The 17,462-nt window shown below is 43.9% G+C and overlaps 3 protein-coding genes and 1 pseudogene across 4 annotated transcripts in view; all 4 read right to left on the reverse strand.

The window, feature by feature from the left end:
- The window catches only part of LOC310848861 (protocadherin beta-16-like), a 53,438-nt gene extending 43,995 nt beyond the window's left edge, over positions 1-9,443 (reverse strand). The window contains exon 1 of the mRNA XM_083748414.1: positions 6,790-9,443. Coding sequence (XP_083604540.1) covers positions 6,790-9,213 — 2,424 coding nt within the window. The 5' untranslated portion in view covers positions 9,214-9,443. The remainder of the gene's footprint in view (positions 1-6,789) is intronic.
- Positions 1-17,462, reverse strand: part of LOC310849420 (uncharacterized protein) — a 79,414-nt gene that overhangs the window by 47,261 nt on the left and 14,691 nt on the right. The window lies entirely within an intron of this gene.
- Positions 2,717-5,176, reverse strand: LOC310849388 (protocadherin beta-16-like; the record flags this gene model as incomplete). The annotated part of the gene is made up of 1 exon (XM_083749552.1): positions 2,717-5,176. The coding sequence occupies one exon, from the start codon at positions 5,174-5,176 to the stop codon at positions 2,747-2,749; it is 2,430 nt and encodes an 809-aa protein (XP_083605678.1). The 3' UTR covers positions 2,717-2,746.
- The window catches only part of LOC310849389 (protocadherin beta-16 pseudogene), a 227,134-nt pseudogene continuing 222,945 nt past the window's right edge, over positions 13,274-17,462 (reverse strand). Inside the window, exon 2 of the transcript XR_014568715.1 lies at positions 13,274-15,932. The product of XR_014568715.1 is annotated as a protocadherin beta-16 pseudogene (transcript). The remainder of the gene's footprint in view (positions 15,933-17,462) is intronic.

Consider the following 17,462-nt stretch of genomic DNA (forward strand, 5'->3'; position numbering starts at 1 on the left):
TTTCGGTTCCTCACAGAAGATGAATATGTGCTTTTCAATATAAAGTTTGCATTCATCTGTAAACATAGGCATGTGAGGAAGAGTCACTGTTACTTTCTACTCATTGAACTGGGTTCCATGAGATATATGAAATGAAATATATGAAATATATGAAATGAAATGAGATATATGAAAGTAGAAGCCCAGTAGAAAATGTTGCACAGGTTAGTAAAACAGTTCAGTGCCCCACACAAACCCTCTATTCTTTCTCTCTCTTGCTTCCCTTCCCCATGGGACATTCTTTCTCTACTCCCCTCTTTCCCAGCTGAACGTTCTCTATAGCTGGGGCCCAGAGAGGAACCTCTGTGTCAGATCTTATCCCCAGTCAGTTGGGCCTCCCACCTTGTGACACCTGGCATATCCGCATACACAGAGTTCAGTCAACACATGGCACTCCAATCAGCCATGGGTAGAAATACAGTAGGACACTTGCCATAATGCATATACTTAATATAGATGTTTATGTTGATATTTATACTTTATGTATAAATTTCATAACCTAAGAAAATACAGATCTTGTAGAACACAATGAGAGACAAGTTTCTAAATACTTCGTGATCCATCATGTGGTGTGGAAGTTGTTTATAGGACATGATATTTGCTCCAATGAAATATCATTTGAAGAATCATATAGGAACAGAACAACCATGTCTAATCAGAGGAAAGTACTATTCAACTGAATGGTGCTTATTCCTAGGTAAGTGGGGTTAGGATTGCAGCCCTAGTCATCATCATATGCTGTGGTCCAAAGATGCTGTCTAGACATATGTAGTTGCCACCAAGCCTCTTCCCCACTTCTGGGTTCTCTAGCACATGCTTGTTGGCTCAGGGGATAGACCTAGTTGCTTCTTTAATTTGTGCTGAGGGTATGGAGAATGCAGGGAACATCAAGAGTCTCTTCCAAGCAATGGTAAAGGCTTCTGATGTGCTTGATCTCACACCAGTCTGATGGGAACTCAGGTTACAGGGTCTGTGCACGGCTGAGTGTTCTGTTCAGCAGATCTTACAGCACAATCTTAACCATGTCTAATCATGTCCTGCACTTGCAGGAAGGCACTATACAAAACATATGTTGCCAAGTTTCAAAGTATAAGCCACAGAACTTAATGCCTCCACTCCTCGTTTCTCATTATAGTGGTGGGATGTGATTCAGCCAAATCCGCCTTGACAAATCAGCCAAATCAGCCAAATCAGCCACAGCTATGAGCATATAGCACTTTTTCATCTCCTTCCCCCTTCGCCTTTCTGTCCCTCACTCAGCCACACTCTGTCAGTGTCTGACTGATCCTCTTCACCTGAAACTCACTTGCTAACTGCACAAATGTCCCTCCACTTGACCATCTCTTTCAGGGTGGAGACACCATAATGAAATCCTATTGGCTATCATTGGCCAAAAAAAAGCATTTTAAATAAACAAAATGAATATATTTCACTACCATTGGATTAAAACACATACTAGACTTTCCTGTTGACCTTAGTCAAGAAACCATTTTGCAAAATATACAATCCAAAAGAGAAACCTTTCCAGAAAAAGCCCCCCAGTGAAGTAGATGGAAGAAAATGCACAGCACCTGCCAATTTGCCACCCTCATTACACAAACAACTCATTCAAAACAAGTCATTCCTTATCATTTCTATCCTAGGTTTGGTATGGACCATCCTTAAAGGTGTTAACAATGCAGGGTTTTGATTCAGTCTGCTGAACCATTTTGAAACTATAAACTGCAGAACCTGATTCTTACATCAAAGGGCTTGTTGTTCAGTGGTAAAAAAAACTGCTCTGCACACAAAAGATGCCAGATTCAAACCCTGGCATCCTCAGGTAGGTCCGAAAAGACACCTGTCTGAAATCCTGGAGAGCTGCTGCCAGACATTTCTGAGATAGATGGACTAAAGATTTGACTCATTAAAAGGCAGATTTCTATATTGCTTCTTATGTTCCCCGGTCCCACATTGTTCATTACACAGTAGTGGCAGATTACAAGTCAGCCTGCTTGCCCTTAACATATTAGCAGTTCAAATTATAAAGCAGAGAACTATGAGAGACCAGATTTGTTTGCTCAAATTGTTTAAAAGGCCTGGATAAATAAAAAGGTAATCTAACCCTGAAAAGGGTATTCAGAGATCCTCCCCTGGAAGGCAATTCCACAGGTGGGGTGCCACCAGCAAGAAGACCCTCTAAATAATGCCATGTATATAACTGGGAAGCCTGCTCTAACCAGGGCTCCTGTGTGCAGGTACTTCAGCAGCTGCAGCTACAGGTATGTCGTCCACACCTTGGAGGTATGTATATTCTGGGACACATTGGTGTATCTGCAGTGGCTATGATGTTCTGAGTGAGTTTTAATATACAGAAAGTCCAAAGGCAGAGGACCTAAATAGCAGGAGGGCTGAAGGAAAAATATCTGAATTCAACCATGGGCTGGGAAGAGGTAGCCTGCCTGAGAAATGGAAGGGTGGAAGAAGAGAGGAGGAGAGAGGAAATATCAGATGGAGAGGATGGACCAGCGATGAAGACAGAGGGAAATGAGAAAAAAAGTTTCAAATTGACTTGAAATAAACAAATGATTTTTAAAATGAAGCATGCTCTAAAATGTAAAATATATTGTCAATAGATTTCAAAAGCAACACAAGAACATCTGATACGCCTAATTACCAAGCAAAAAGAATTACCAATGTCAAAGTGACTAACTGGAGTATTTGGAAATTATTTCACCTTTTCCTCTGATTCTTTTTCTTCCACCAGATTAGGAATATCTTGGGAAGCAGAAGGAGGGGTCTGGTTCACATTGAGGTTTGGGTCCCCCACAGAAAATACAGGAATGAGGGGCCTGAGGAACCTGAACTCGCTGCTCAAGGACCCCCCGGTTAAGCACACATCGTAGTGGTAACTCCTGGAAAGAGACCCGCTCTGAGAATCGCCACAGTTCTCTGGGATGTCGGGTCTGGCAGGTGGGAAGTGAGGAGGGGCAGCGATAAAACTTTCCCTGGGATCCCTCCTGCAGATCTTGATGGCAGCCAAGGAAACAATGCAGACGAGGAAGACAAAGGAGACGGCAGCCAGGCAGATCACCAAGTACAAGGTCAAGCTCCCATCTTCTTCCTGCTCCTCTTTACTGACCTCCACAGCCTTCATATAAGGATCCGAAAAGCCACCCATGGGAAGGACATGGAGCATGGCAGTGCTGCTCCGGGGAGGGAGCCCGTTGTCCCTGACCACGATCAGGAGTCTCTGCTTGCTGGTGTCTCGCTCGCTCAGGGCTCTCCTGGTTCTCACTTCCCCATTCTGGGCTCCTATGCTGAAAAGACCAGGGTCTGTGGCCTTCAGCAGCTCATAGGAAAGCCACGAGTTCTGGCCAGAATCTCCATCCACAGCCACCACCTTGGTGACCAGGTAGCCGGCCTCCACCGACTTGGGCACCAGCTCATTGCAGGGGGATGTGCTGTTCTGAAGAGGGTAGAGGAAGAAGGGAGCGTTGTCGTTTTCGTCTAGGATTACGACTCGGACAGTAACTTCTGAGCTGAGGGGAGGAGACCCTCCATCTGTAGCCCTCACCGTCACTTTGAAATCTTTGGTCTGCTCATAATCCAGAGATCGGAGGGCATACAGATTTCCGCTTTCAGAGTTGACCGAGATGTAAGAGGCCACAAGGCCATCAGTGACCTTCCCAGGCAAAAGGGAGTAGGTGACCTTGGCATTCTTCTCGGTGTCCAGATCAGCAGCACGGACTGAGCCAATGAGCAGTCCTGGAATATTGTTTTCCCGTATCTGCATTTCACATGAAGACGTTTCAAATACTGGAGGGTTGTCATTGATATCTGAGATTTGAACATTAATAACTCTTGTTGAAGTGAGCCTGGGAGAGCCCTGGTCAACGGCTGTGATGGTGATATTATACTCTGAGACCTTCTCTCTGTCCAAGGGACTTTGGACCACAAGCTGGTAATAGTTATTCATGGTGGGTTTTAAGACAAAAGGAAGGTTTACTTCTACAGAGCACAATGTTCTGCCATTGTCTCTGGAGTCTTGGTCTGCAACACTGAAGAGAGCCACAAGTGTCTCCAGGGGAGAATCCTCTGCCAAAGGACTAGTGATGGATATGACAGACACTTCAGGGACATTATCATTCACGTCTTCAACGTCTACCAGGACCTTGCAGTGACCTGAGAGACCCCCTCCATCTGTTGCTCTAATGTTCATGTCATAGCTGGTTTCTTTTTCATAATCAAGCTGACCAGAAAGGGTGATTTCCCCTGTGATTTCATTTAGGTGAAACAGATCATATATTTCTTCTGGTACCCGGTTGAATGAGTAGGTGATCTGAGAATTTGAGCCAAAATCCAAATCTGTAGCTTCCACTTTGAGGACCAGAGTACCCCGTGGGCTGTTTTCTTTTAACCTAGCTTTGTATTCAGACTGGGTAAACTGAGGAAAGTTGTCATTATTGTCAAGAACATCAATATTTATTTGAACTGTGCCTGTTCTCTGTGGCTCCCCTCCATCCACAGCCGTGAGAGTCAGTTCAAAGTGTGGCTCCTTCTCCCTGTCCAGCGGCTTCTCCAGGACAAGATCCACATACTTGTTTCCATTTTTGTTGCTCTCCATGCTAAGCATGAAATGCTCATTGGGACTGAGAGTGTAGTTTTGGATGTTATTCATTCCCAGGTCCGCATCTTGGGCAAATTCCAAAGGGAAATGAGTATTTGGAGGGACATTCTCAGGAATTTCCAGATCAAATGCCTTTTTAGAGAATTTGGGGACATTATCATTCACATCTTCTATCTTGACTTCAGTACTGAAGATCTTTAAGGGATTTTGTAACACAATTTCAGACTGTAATAAGCAAGGATCAGTCTGGCCACATAATGTTTCTCTGTCTATTTTATCATTTATCAACAAATTCCCAGTCTTGGTATCCATACGAAAATATTGCTTAGTGTTCTTAGAAACCAGCTGGGCTCTGCGAGCTGACAGCTCCCCTTTTCCCAGTTTCAAATCCTCCAGCACATTAGCCACCACAGACCCCCTTTTCTTTTCTTCAGGCACAGAATAGTGAAGTGAAATACTCAGTGCTCCAGGAAGACAAAGGAAAAGCAAAAAATACAGACCTTGTTCCTTTCTGTAGCTGTCTCCCATGGCTCAAGAATCTCTGGCCAAAAGATGAAGTTTCTGACAGTCTTCCAATGATAATCTCTGCTGCTGTGGAAATGAATGGCTTTGCTGTGCTTTATGTTATCTCTTTATCGCATATGAAAGTCACCCGTCCTTTCTTCCAGCCACCTTTTTGCTCATGGCTTCCTGTGAGTTCCTTCACAAAATTCTGAATTCCAGTTCATGTCTTTGCCTGTACTACCACCGTGTGGCTGAGCAAAGAAAAGCCACTAAGATTCAGTAAATAACACTGAATGCAGCGCACATTATACTGAACAGGAAAGGTTCAGATTCACTGTTCTCTGTTCATAAAATACTTTTTTATTAGTAGGAAGATGCCTCTTTTCCATATGAATGAGTGCAGATATAACAAAAGAATGCATTACCTTCTGTGGTTTTTCTACACTGTTGTGCATGGGATTCAATCTCATACAGGGAAATTCAGGATGCATATTGTGCTCTTGTGGAACAATCTCCCCCCTCCCTCCCCCCCCGTCAAACATTTTGCAATAACGAAAGTGACAGTAAAATGCCTTGGAAAGTGTATGATAACTTTTGTTTGATTCCATATGGCCTGCACACAGATAATGTAGCAGGCTATTAATATCTTCATAAGTATTAGGATAATAATACCATATCAATTTATATACACAGCTGTGTTCCTTTTTCCTCACTTCTCCCCCCTCCCCCCTTTATAAGTTTATTTCTTTTTTTAAAAAAGTAGTAAGAATGGATATTCAATAAACAGGTCATATGGAAGCAACCTACATCTCAGCTTTTGTGTGATACTTCCTCCTCCCATACAGAAGGTTTAAAAATGTTATGAAGATGTTCTATAGGCCATCAAACCAAAATATTAATACAACAATTTACAACCCTCTCTGCAAGGAAAGAAACAACAATAACAGAATACAAGGAAACAGGTAAAACTGAATAAAAAAGAAATCGGAAGAGTTTCAAACTCTGAGTTGGCTAAGATTTATAAATCAGAATCAAATACATGTTGGAAGTGTAAATGGAGGGAATATTTTTTCACATGTGGTGGACATGTAAAAAGGTAAAAGTATATATGATTTATAAGAAAGCGGGGGGGATTTTAAAACTACTTTCCGCTTTTTGTTGACTGAAATTCCTAGGTGTCGGAAAAAGTTATTTATGTATGCAACAATTGGGGTCTGTGCTTTCTTAGCCCCCAAATGGAAAGTGAGCAAGGTCCCAACTGAAGAGGATCAGCAACTCAAGTTGACAGAAAATGCAGAACGTTCAGATTTAGCACATAGAATAAGAGAGCAAGACGAACATACATTTAAAGAAGAGTGGAAAACATTTACTGAATATAAGAAAAAATGAATGCTAATGCTGGCAGCACTAAGATTAATACAACAGAGTAAATAATTTTTGATGGAGATAAAAGTGGAAAACTTATTTGAATGCTTATAGTAAAACAGGGATATGAAAAGTGAATCATGGAAGGAGAAAGGAAGTCATGGGATATTTTAAATGTTTATTTGGAAATGTAAAAATAAAATTTAATAAAAATTATTATCAAACTAGAGAGAGAAATATTTGAAATTAAACCATTCAAATGGTACTCTCACCTGAACCCCATGTTGACTTTCACCTGCATGACTGGGGACTCCGTCAGAATCATTGGAACTCCTTGCATTCACCTGAGTGTTAGGAGGCTCCACAGAGAAAACAGGAAACAGGGGCCTGAGAAACCGGAACTCGCTGTTCAGAGACCCACCAGCTAAGCACACCTCATAGTTGTAAGCCTGGGATAGAGATCCAGCACCAGAATCCGCAGAGTTCTCCTGGGAATCAGGTCCCACCGGGAAATTGGCTCCAGAGTTGTAGGTTCCTATGAACTTTTCACGTTTCTGCAACTTGATTACAACAAACGCCACCACAGAAATGAGAAAGATGCTTGAGATGGCAGCCAAGCAGATGATCAAATACATAGTCAGGCTTGGGTCTTCCTCCGCCACTGTTTCCTCCTTTGGGAGAGCCACACTTTTCAGATTAGGGTCAGAGAAGCCGTCCACTAGCAGGATTCTGAGCGTGGCAGAGGTGGACTGGGGAGGATGGCCGTTGTCTCGGACCACCACAATCAGATTCTGCTTGAAGCTGTCTCGGTTGCTGACCGGCCTCAGGGTGGTCACTTCTCCATTCTGGGCCCCCACCGTGAACAGACCCGGTTCTGTGGCCTTCAGCAGCTGGTAGGAAAGCCAAGAGTTCTGGCCAGAATCCCTGTCCACAGCCACCACCTTGGTGACCAGGTAGCCAGTCTCTGCCCCTCGGGGAACCAGGTCATTCGAGGGGGAAGTGCCATTCTGGAGAGGGTAGAGGATGAAGGGGGCATTGTCATTTTCATCCACAACCTGAACGCGGATGGGAACTTCTGAGCTCAGTGGAGGGGAACCTGAATCCACAGCCCTCACCGTCACCTGGAAATCTTGTACTTCCTCATAATCCAGAGACCGGATGGCATACAGGTTCCCCGTTTCAGAGTTGATGGAGATGTAAGAGGAAGTGGGGCCATCATTGACCTTCCCAGGCAAAAGCGAGTAGGTCACCTTGGCATTCTGCGCTGTGTCCAGATCAACAGCATGGACCGAATTGATCAGAAGACCAGGAATATTGTTTTCTCTTAACTGCATTTGATAGAATGGCTTTTCAAACATTGGAGGGTTGTCATTGACATCTGACACTTCAACATGAAGTATTCTTGTGGAAGTGAGTCTGGGAGAGCCCCTGTCTGTTGCTGTGATGGTGATGTTATACTCAGAGGCTTGTTCTCTGTCCAGTGGCTGTTGGGTCACTAGCTGGTAATAGTTGTTCTCGGTGGGTTTGAGCACAAATGGCAGGTTGACTTCAGTGGTGCAGGCAGTTCTGCCACTGTCTCCAGAGTCCACGTCTGTCACACTGAAAAGGGCCACCACTGTGTCTGGGGGAGAGTCCTCAGGTAAGGGACTGGTGATGGATGTGATGGTAATCTCTGGAGCATTGTCGTTCTCATCCTCAATCTCTACAATGACTTTGCAGTAAGCAGAAAGGCCTCCTCCATCTGTAGCTCTGATTTTCATTACATAATTTGAGATTTCTTCATAATCAATTGTCCCTGTAACAGTAAGTTCTCCATTGTGTTTATTTAACTTGAACAATCTCAACACATTTTCTGACACTTGACTGAAATAGTAAGTGATGTGAGCATTGGAACCAAAATCCCTGTCAGTGGCTTCCACTTTTGTGACTAGTGTATCCAATGGGCTATTTTCCTTTAGTTTCACTTTGTACTCAGGTTGTGGAAACTGAGGCAAGTTATCATTGTTATCCAGAACATCAATGATTATTTGTGCTGTTCCAGTTCTTTTTGGGATTCCTCCATCAACTGCTGACAGAATAAGGGAAATCTGTGGATTCTCCTCACGGTCTAGCGGTTTCTCTAACAGCAATTCTGCATATTTGCTACCATCACTGTGACTTTGCACATCAAGCCTAAAATGTTCATTAGGACTAAGGGTGTAGTTCTGAACAGCATTTTTTCCTTTATCTGGATCTTCTGCTCTTTCCAAAGGAAATGTGATATCCACAGGAGTCTGCTCAGGTATTTCAAGAAGGAATTGATTTTTAGAGAATTTGGGGGAATTATCATTCACGTCCTCTATCTGAACTTCAATTCTGTGTAGCTGCAATGGATTTTCCAGCACTATTTCAGACAATAGAACACAAGGTTCATTCTGACCACACAGGGACTCCCGATCTATTTTATCCTTTACTGTCACATCCCCAGAATGAGGATCCAGCTGGAAATACTGCTTGGAGCTCTTAGAAACCAGCCGGGCTCTCCGAGCAGACAGCTCCTTTGCATCCACTCTCAAATCTTTTAGCACATTTGCCACCAGAAACCCATTTTTCTTTTCCTCTGGCACTGAATAGCGGAAGGACTCACACATTGCTACGCATGCACAGAGATATAAGGAAATAAATATAACTTGCCTGAGGTTGAGATGTATTTCCATTCCCCCAGCCTCACCTCCAGTTAGATCTGAAACGCAGAGTGATTCTTTCTAACACAACTGCCACAGTTGATTGTCCAGTGTATGTTTGCAAGACAAATCCTTTATCCTGTATTTAAATCTAGAAATGGTTGTGTTGCCTTTTCCATCCACAATTTCTAAATATTTGCTTGTAATGAAGATCTGCTGCCTTTCTCCTTGAGATTCCTTTGTCTCGCGGACACAGGCCTCCTGGAGAACAGTTTCTGGTCCTTGACTATTTCTTTTGTGTTGTGTAATAGCACCACCTTGTGCTCGAAGTATGATACATCTCCCATAAATGGTTGTGTAGGTTTGTAATGTTTAATATATTTCTTGCCTCTTATCATTGACTTATCAAAATCCCTTGAGGTACTCATTAATGATTGTCACTTTTCCTGCTGTTGAGTCTTGTGGCACCTTAAACACTAAGAAGCTTTATTATGGCATGAGTCCATGTGGACTGAAGTCTTCTTCATCAGATGCATGAAGTATAATCCTCAGCTGCAGGTATCTGTACAGTTGTTCAGAGAGGAGGTGCATTTTCATAATGTGATTCATACAGGTTGGGCCTCCAGCAAATATTTTTCCTTTCCCTGGCTGTCTTTTTCCTCCCTCCTCTGGCTCAGTCTTCCACACCCACTTCTGTGTCTCCTATTTCTTTTCTTTGGTTTGCTCTGGAGCATGTCCTGCTACACCTTAGCTACCATATCCACTTTCTTGTTCACTTTCCACCACCTCCTGCCTGGCAACTGTTGTCATTCCTGCATCGACAGGGAGCCAGTGTGGTGTAGTGGTTAAGAGCAGTGGACTCGTAATCTGGTGAACCGGGTTTGCTTCCCCGCTCCTCCACTTGCAGCTGCTGGGTGACCTTGAGCTAGTCACACTTCTCTGAAGTCTCTCAGCCTCACTCACCTCACAGAGTGTTTGTTGTGGGGGAGGAAGGGAAAAGGAGATTGTTAGCCGCTTTGAGACACCTTAAGGGGAGTGAAAGGTGGGATATCAAGTCCAAACTCTTCTTCCTCCTCCTCTTCTTCTTCATCATCATCATCATCATCATCTTCATCTTCTCTTCCTTCTCTCCTACCTCTTGGTAGCTTCTTCTGGCTGCATCACCTCTCCTGGGTGCTCATTGGCTTCCCACCCCCTGTTTCCTAATATCATTGCCCCCCCCCCGGCTCCTCAGGGTTTCACTTCTCACTTCCCAGACAGACACCTCTTCTTTGTGGAAAGTGCTGCCTTGGCTACATTCTGATTGGAACTCTCACCTGAACTTCAGAAACAGGGGGAAATGCACAATTCTTTATGCTTGATGCTCCATAAATAATTTAAAGATAACCAGCAAAATGTTGTGTCTGCTGTAGGTGGTAGGACGTTGCAGGAAGTGGGTAGGGTCGCTTCATGTTTTCCTACTACAAGGGTGGCCAAACCGCAGCTCGGGAATGACAAGTGGCCCTTTGGGCAGTTCAGTTGCAACTGTAAAGCCAACCAAGGAGTTCATGCATTCTGCAGCTCCCAGCTTCCTCTCGCAGATCCCAGCACACTTTGCCAAACTGATACCCTCCAGATATGTTGGACAACAACTCCTATCATCACTAGCCAGCCTGCTTGATTCTCAGGAGACAACTGTGGCCAGGAGCATTCTCCTCCCTATCTATTTTAGACACGAGCTGTTCCTGGGAAGCAATATTTTAGTCACCATCAAAAACGACAGCTACAGCTACTGGCTTGGCATACTAGATACCTTTTTAAGAGCAGTTGCCACAAATACTTTCCCTTCTTCTGGGTTCTCTAGCATCTGCAGATGGCTCAGGGCAGAGGCAGGTGTGATGGACAGCAGAGCCAGACCAGAGTCTGGTGGTGCAGTACCTCAGAATTCCACCAGAGGGCTCGACCCTCTCTCTGATTGGCTACCATGACAGCGAAGCCTGAGGGGGTGGAGAATAAAAAGAGCCATTTCTGAGGGAGTGGTTAGATGGAGATGGAGATGGAGATGGAGAGTTCGTTTAAGAGGAGTTCACTGGAGGGCTGAGTTTGAGCCAGGAGAAGTAGAAGCTGTGAGGAGGATACAGACTACTTAGGTCTCATTTCACCCAGGAGGAGAGAGATCTTCTAGATAGAGAAGAATCCCAAGCCATTTAAGAGGGGTGTGGTGATCTCCTGCATCTGTTAATACTGCTAGAAGTATTTCAAAGTGTGATTGATAAAAGGTTGGAAGACTGACAGAAGTACCACCTTGTTTAAGAACCAAAGTATTAAGCTGTAACACCCATGCAACAACTAAGTTAAGAAACTGAAGTGAAATAACTCGAAAAAAGCTGAGCATTTACCGTTTAGTCTAGAAACCTACAACACCTACCTCAAGCGTAATAACTGAACATAAGCAACTGAAGTTTGTAAGAAGCTGTTCCTTATTAGACACCTGTAACCTCCATTTGATTGAGTATTATTATTAACAGGTTGAATGTTTACTGAAAGAACATTATCTACTGATACATCCTTTGTTTTAATCACTTTGTTCTGTTAAATATTTCTCATTTGATCAGCTTCTACCTGAGTCTCCAGGTATCTAATTTCCCCCTCACACTAAATCCAAAAAGATAACCTGTGGTGGTTGAAAATATATATATTATAGAGTGGGTATGTAGGTGGGATCTGCCGCAATTGTTATACAATGGTGGGATCCGTTACATAATTAGTATACAGCAGTGGGATCTGCTACATTTTGGTGGCAGTGGTGGGATCCGCTATAGCAGGCTTTCCTTTGAGCTGCAGTTGGGGAAAAATGGACATTGCAGGTGTCCTTTCCAACCAAATCTAAAAAGCTTCTGCTTCTGATCTTCTTTAAAATCTGTAGTGAAAGCAGACTACAGGGTCCTCCGTGTGCGGCTCTGGCTCGCCAGAGCAGCGATGTCACGCTGGCCACGTGACCCGGAAGTGCCTCCGGACAACGCTGGCCCCTGGCCTCTTGAGTGAGATGGGCGCACAACCCCAGAGTCTGTCAAGACTGGCCCGTACGGGCAGGGGTACCTTTACCTTTACCTAAGTATTAGGATAGTAACACTATATCAATTTGTATACACAGCTATGTTCTTTTCCCCTCATTTATCCCCTTCCCCTTCCCCCTTTCTTTCTTTTTTTAAAGTAGTAAGAGTGGATATTCAATAAACAGGTCATATGGAAGCAACCTGCCTCTTAGCTTTTGTGTGATACTTCCTCCTCCCATAAAGAGGATTTAAAGATGTTATGAAGTTATTCTATAGCACATCAAACCACAAAATACTAATACAACTGTTTATATTATCCCTCTATGCAAGAAAAGATGCAACAATAACAGAAGGAAACAGGTAAAACTGAATAGAAAAGAAATCGGAAGAGTTTCAAATTCCGAGTAGGTTGGCTAAGATTTATAAAACAGAATCAGATACATGTTGGAAGTGTAAAGAAGCGGAGGGAACGTTTTTCACATGTGGTGGACATGTAAAAAGGTAAAAGTATATGGGGAAATGAATTATAATAAATTGGAAAAAAATGTTTAAAACTACTTCCTCCCCCCACCCAAAAAAAAACAACCCAGAGTGCTTTTGGTTGGGAAAAACTGAAACTGAAATTCCTAGTTGTCAGAAAAGGTTATTTATGTATGCAACAATTTCAGCCCGTGCTTTCTTAGCCCAAAAAAGGAAAATGAGCAAGGTCCCAAATGAAGAGGATCGGCAACTTAAGTTGACAGTATATGGAGAACGTTCAGATTTAGCACATAGTATAAGAGAGCAGGAACATACATTTAAAGAAGAGTGGAAAACATTTATTGAATATATGAAAAATGACTGCATACAGCTGAAAACACTGGCAGCATTATGATAAATTCAACAGAGTAAATAATTTTTGATGGAGATAAAAGTGGAAAACTTATTTGAATGCTTATAGTAAAATAGGCATATGAAAAATGAATCATGGAAGGAGAAGGGAAGTCATGGTATATTTTAAATGTTTATTTGGAAATGTAAAATTGAAAATTGAAAATTTAATAAAAATTATTATCAAACTAGAGAGAGAAAGATTTGAAATTAAACCATTCAAATGGTACTCTCACCTGAACCCCATGTTGACTTTCCTCTGGATGACTTGGGGCTCGGTCAGAATCATTGAACCTCCTTGGATTCAGCTGAGTGTTAGGAGGCTCCACAGAGAAAACAGGAAACAGGGGCCTGAGAAACCGGAACTCGCTGTTCAGAGACCCACCAGCTAAGCACACCTCATAGTTGTAAGCCTGGGATAGAGATCCAGCACCAGAATCCGCAGAGTTCTCCTGGGAATCAGGTCCCACCGGGAAATTGGCTGCAGAGTTGTAGGTTCCTATGAACTTTTCACGTTTCTGCAACTTGATTACAACAAACGCCACCACAGAAATGAGAAGGATGCTTGAGATGGCAGCCAAGCAGATGATCAGATACATAGTCAGGCTGGGGTCTTCCTCCTCCACAATTTCCTCCTTTGGGAGAGCCACACTTTTCAGATAAGGGTCAGAGAAGCCGTCCACTAGAAGGATTCTGAGCGTGGCAGAGGTGGACTGGGGAGGATGGCCGTTGTCTCGGACCACCACAACCAGATTCTGCTTGAAGCTGTCTCGGTTGCTGACCGGCCTCAGGGTGGTCACTTCTCCATTCTGGGCCCCCACCGTGAACAGACCCGGTTCTGTGGCCTTCAGCAGCTGGTAGGAAAGCCAAGAGTTCTGGCCAGAATCCCTGTCAACAGCCACCACCTTGGTGACCAGGTAGCCAGTCTCTGCCCCTCGGGGAACCAGGTCATTCGAGGGGGAAGTGCCATTCTGGAGAGGGTAGAGGATGAAGGGGGCATTGTCATTTTCATCCACGACCTGAACGCGGATGGGAACTTCTGAGCTCAGTGGAGGGGAACCTGAATCCACAGCCCTCACCGTCACATGGAAATCTTTTACTTCCTCATAATCCAGAGACCGGATGGCATACAGGTTCCCCGTTTCAGAGTTGATGGAGATGTAAGAGGATGTGGGGCCATCATTGACCTTCCCAGGCAAAAGCGAGTAGGTCACTTTGGCATTCTGCGCTGTGTCCAGATCAACAGCATGGACCAAATTGATCAGAAGACCTGGAATATTGTTTTCTCTTAACTCCATTTGATAGAATGGCTTTTCAAACACTGGAGGGTTGTCATTGACATCTGACACTTCAACATGCAGTATTCTTGTGGAAGTGAGTCTGGGAGAGCCCCTGTCTGTGGCTGTGATGGTGATGTTATACTCAGAGGCTTGTTCTCTGTCCAGTGGCTGTTGGGTCACCAGCTGGTAATAGTTGTTCTCGGTGGGTTTGAGCACAAATGGCAGGTTGACGTCAGTGGTGCAGGCAGTTCTGCCACTGTCCCCAGAGTCCACATCTGTGACACTGAAAAGGGCCACCACTGTGTCTGGGGGAGAATCCTCAGGTAAGGGACTGGTGATGGAAGTGATTGATATCTCTGGAGCATTATCATTCTCATCTTCAATGTCCACAATTACCTTGCAGTAAGCAGAAAGACCTCCTCCATCCGAACCTCGTATGTTCATCTCATAATTATTGATTTCTTCATAATCAATTATCCCTGTAAGAGTAAGTTCTCCAGTTTGTTTATTTAACTTGAACATTCTCAGCACATTTTCTGGCACTTGGCTGAACGAGTAAGTGATGTGAGCATTGGCACCAAGATCTCTGTCACTGGCTTCAACTCTAGTAATCAGTGTATTCAGTGGGCTGTTTTCCATTAGTCTCACTTTGTACACAGATTGTTCAAACTGAGGAAAATTATCATTGATATCCAGAACATCAATGATAATTTGTGCAGTTCCAGTTCTTTTGGGGATCCCTCCATCAACTGCTGACAGAATAAGGGAAATTTGTGGATTCTCCTCACGGTCTAGCGGTTTCTCTAACACCAATTCTGCGTAGCTGGTACCATCACTGTGACTTCGCACATCCAGCCTAAAATGTTCATTAGGACTAAGGGTGTAGTTTTGAACAGCATTTTCTCCTTTGTCTGGATCTTGAGCTTTCTCCAAAGGGAATCTAGTTGCTGTTGGAATGAGCTCAGGTATTTCAAGAAGGAATCGATCTTTAGAGAATTTGGGGGAATTATCATTCACATCCTCTATCTGAACTTCTATTCTGTGTAACTGCCATGGATTTTCCAGCAAGATTTCAGACAGTAGAATACATGGTTCATTCTGACCACATAGGGATTCTCGATCTATTTTGTCCTTTAATATCAAATCCCCAGAATGAGGATCCAGCTGGAAATACTGCTTGGAGCTCTTAGAGACCAGCCGGGCTCTCCGAGCAGACAGCTCCTTTGCATCCATTCTCAAATCCTTCAGCACATTTGCTACCAGAGACCCACTTTTCTTTTCCTCTGGCACTGAATAGCGGAAGGACTCACACATTGCTACGCATGCACAGAGATATAAGGAAATAAATATAACTTGCCTGAGGTTGAGATGTATTTCCATTCCCCCAGCCTCACCTCCAGTTAGATCTGAAACGCAGGGTGATTCTTTCTAACACAACTGCCACAGTTGATTGTCCAGTGTATGTTTGCAAGACAAATCCTTTATCCTGTATTTAAATCTAGAAATGGTTGTGGTGCCTTTTCCACCCACAATTTCTAAATATTTGCTTGTAATGAAGATCTGCTGCCTTTCTCCTTGAAATTCCTTTGTCTCATGGACACAGGCCTCCTGGAGAACAGTTTCTGGTCCTTGACTATTTCTTTTGTGTTGTGTAATAGCACCACCTTGTGCTCGAAGTATGATACATCTCCCATAAATGGTTCTGTAGGTTTGTAATGTTTAATATATTTCTTGCCTCTTATCATTGACTTATCAAAATCCCTTGAGGTACTCATTAATGATTGTCACTTTTCCTGCTGTTGAGTCTTGTGGCACCTTAAACACTAAGAAGCTTTATCATGGCATGAGTCCTTGTGGAATGAAGTCTTCTTCATCAGATGCATGAAGTATAATCCTCAGCTGCAGGTATCTGTACAGTTGTTCAGAGAGGAGGTGCATTTTCATAATGTGATTCATACAGGTTGGGCCTCCAGCAAATATTTTTCCTTTCCCTGGCTGTCTTTTTCCTCCCTCCTCTGGCTCAGTCTTCCACACCCACTTCTATGTCTCCTATTTCTTTCCTTTGGTTTGCTCTGGAGCATGTCCTGCTACACCTCAGCTACCATATCCACTTTCTTGTTCACTTTCCACCACCTCCTGCCTGGCAACTGTTGTCATTCCTGCATCGACAGGGAGCCAGTGTGGTGTAGTGGTTAAGAGCAGTGGACTCGTAATCTGGTGAATTGGGTTTGCGTCTCCGCTCCTCCACTTGCAGCTGCTGGGTGACCTTGGGCTAGTCACACTTCTCTGAAGTCTCTCAGCCCCACTCACCTCACAGAGTGTTTGTTGTGGGGGAGGAAGGGAAAAGGAGATTGTTAGCCGTTTTGAGACACCTTAAGGGGAGTGAAAGGTGGGATATCAAGTCCAAACTCTTCTTCTTCATCTTCATCATCTTCATCTTCTCTTCCTTCTCTCCTAACTCTTCTGGCTTCTTCTGGCTGCATCACCTCTCCTGGGTGCTCATTGGCTTCCCACCCCCTGTTTCCTAATATCATTCTCTCCCCCCCCCCCGGCTCCTCAGGGTTCCACTTCTCACTTCCCAGACAGACACCTGTGCTGTGGCTTTTTGAAATATACTGTGCAAGCTCTGGTATGGCAACAACTGAGGGCATGCAGTGTAGTCATGGATAGTTTTACTGAGGGAGAGTGGGGAAATTCCCCCTCCCCCATTTCTCTCTCTTTTTAAAAAGCTTCTGCTTACCGCACGGACCCTCTGGGTGCACAGACTCCCCTCTTCTTTGTGGAAAGTGCTGCCTTGGCTACATTCTGATTAGCACTCTCACCTGAACTTCAGAAACAGGGAAAAATATACAAATCTTTAAGATAACCAGCAAAATGTTGTGTTTGCTGAAGGTGGCAGAATGTGAGTAGAGTCACTTCATGTTTTCCTACTACAAGGGTGGCCAAACTGCAGCTCAGGAATGACAAGTGGCCCTTTGGGCAGTTCAGTTGCAACTTTGAAGCCAACCAAGGAGTTCATGCATTCTGCAGCTCCCAGCTTCCTTTCGCAGATCCCAACACACTTTGCCAAACTGATACCCTCCAGATATGTTGGACA

This window comes from Podarcis gaigeae, assembly GCF_964106915.1.
Source record: "Podarcis gaigeae genome assembly, chromosome: 7".
Taxonomy (NCBI): Eukaryota; Metazoa; Chordata; class Lepidosauria; order Squamata; family Lacertidae; genus Podarcis; species Podarcis gaigeae.